This window comes from Thermobia domestica, chromosome 8 (assembly GCF_964235325.1).
Source record: "Thermobia domestica chromosome 8, izTheDome1.hap1.1, whole genome shotgun sequence".
Lineage (NCBI taxonomy): Eukaryota > Metazoa > Arthropoda > Insecta > Zygentoma > Lepismatidae > Thermobia > Thermobia domestica.
In genome coordinates, this window is record NC_137461.1 from 148,120,535 (window position 1) to 148,122,164 (window position 1,630).

General features: G+C 36.9%; 1 protein-coding gene across 1 annotated transcript; it reads right to left on the reverse strand.

The window, feature by feature from the left end:
* Positions 1 to 488: 488 nt before the first annotated feature.
* On the reverse strand, positions 489 to 1,040 carry LOC145692334 (uncharacterized). Its single transcript, XM_081767631.1, has one exon. It carries the CDS (start codon positions 1,038 to 1,040, stop codon positions 489 to 491), a length of 552 nt encoding a protein of 183 aa, XP_081623757.1.
* Positions 1,041 to 1,630: the final 590 nt, after the last annotated feature.

Sequence of the window (1,630 nt, forward strand, 5' to 3'; positions counted from 1 at the left end):
TACTTAAATATTAGTACAATGAATTACTTATCTTAATTTCTTTCCGCAGTAATTGTTGCTTGCTTGCTGCTAAACCACATGGTTGCTTGCTAACCATCATACTTTGTTTTCGGTCACACATAAACTGAGTAGCACTCTAAAACATCGTTAACAATATGTAAATCTTGTATATTAATGAAGATGAGTGTTTCTCTAAAAACTATGAATAAATATGTTTTTCTAAACCTATGAATGAATATGTTTGCCTAGTTGCACTTCACAGCACATTGTCGAATGCACAGACCCAACTTGAATAGCACACTGAAAGCAATGTTGCCAGCCAATGCCAACACGACTCACTAAAACTCACCAGAAAAATCACTAAAAGAATCACAAAGAATTCACTAAACCACTAAACTATATACCAAAAAAATGAAACTAATATGAATAAAAATAATGCACATATGCAAGCTTATCCATCCTCCCCCTCCTTGATTGGACACAATCAATTAATATTCTAGGGGCAAAGGAATTAATTTAGCAACACTGCGCCGAAAAAAGCCACTTTTACACTTCACAGTTGCCACTCGTACTAAATTATCACTGCCCGGATGAACTTCTTCAATGACACCTAACTTCCACACTTGAAGAGGAACATTGTCTTCCTTTAACAATACGACCATGCCCGGTTGTAGATTAGGCTGAGCTGACTTCCATTTTCTTCTTTGTTGTAACTGGTTGAGGTAATCCCTTGACCAACGTTTCCAAATATGCTGCTTCATTTGTTGAATCCGTTGCCATCTGCCTAGCCTGTTGATTGGTGCGTCCAGTAGATCTGGTTCCGGAAGGCTGAGAAGTGTATCTCCCATCAAAAAATGTCCTGGACTGAGATACATTGGATCTGTAGGATCGTCAGAAATTGCTGTCAATGGTCTTGGATTTAGAATGGCTTCAATTTGAATGAGTAACGTGTTCAACTCTTCGTATGTCAGACTTGCAGTTCCTGCTACACGCCGTAGGTGGTACTTCATGGATTTTATTGAACTTTCCCATGATCCCATGTGTAAAATTCTATATTCTTCCTAAAAGAATATAAACACCCTCAACAGTGACTAATGTATTACTGCAAACTTGTCCAGATCAATAACGCACTTAAGTACCAATGATCACTTTTATTTCTATACCTCTTATTGGTATACACTTCTTCACAAGAACTATCCAACTATTAATAGTGGATATACAATCGCTACGGCTTCAAACTAACATATTAAATAATCTCAACTCACAAGTACATCCATTACTTACTTCGTAATCTAGCGATTCTCTCTTTTTATCAACAACACATATTATTTTTCTAACAACAGCTACTTAATGGCATGTGTACAAATTCATGTAACTTCCTGCCCATACTACATCCCAACACTCTCCCCCTGTTACCTAAAAAAACCGCCGCCCCTAAAACAACATTATATACAATTAGTATTTTTTTCCATTACAACACTTAATCATGAATACAGTCTCAATTGTCAATCTCGCTTGTCTTTTTTCTTCGGTGCTTTACACCAGGTCCTCAGCTTATCAATCTGTGCCTCTATGTTCTCTAGTTTCTCAACTACTGCAACTAACAATTTATCTCGATCAATTGACCGTT

Bases quoted from the DNA above. Each gene is read 5' to 3' on its own strand.
- LOC145692334 (XM_081767631.1), bottom strand. From the start codon at position 1,040: ATGGGATCATGGGAAAGTTCAATAAAATCCATGAAGTACCACCTACGG.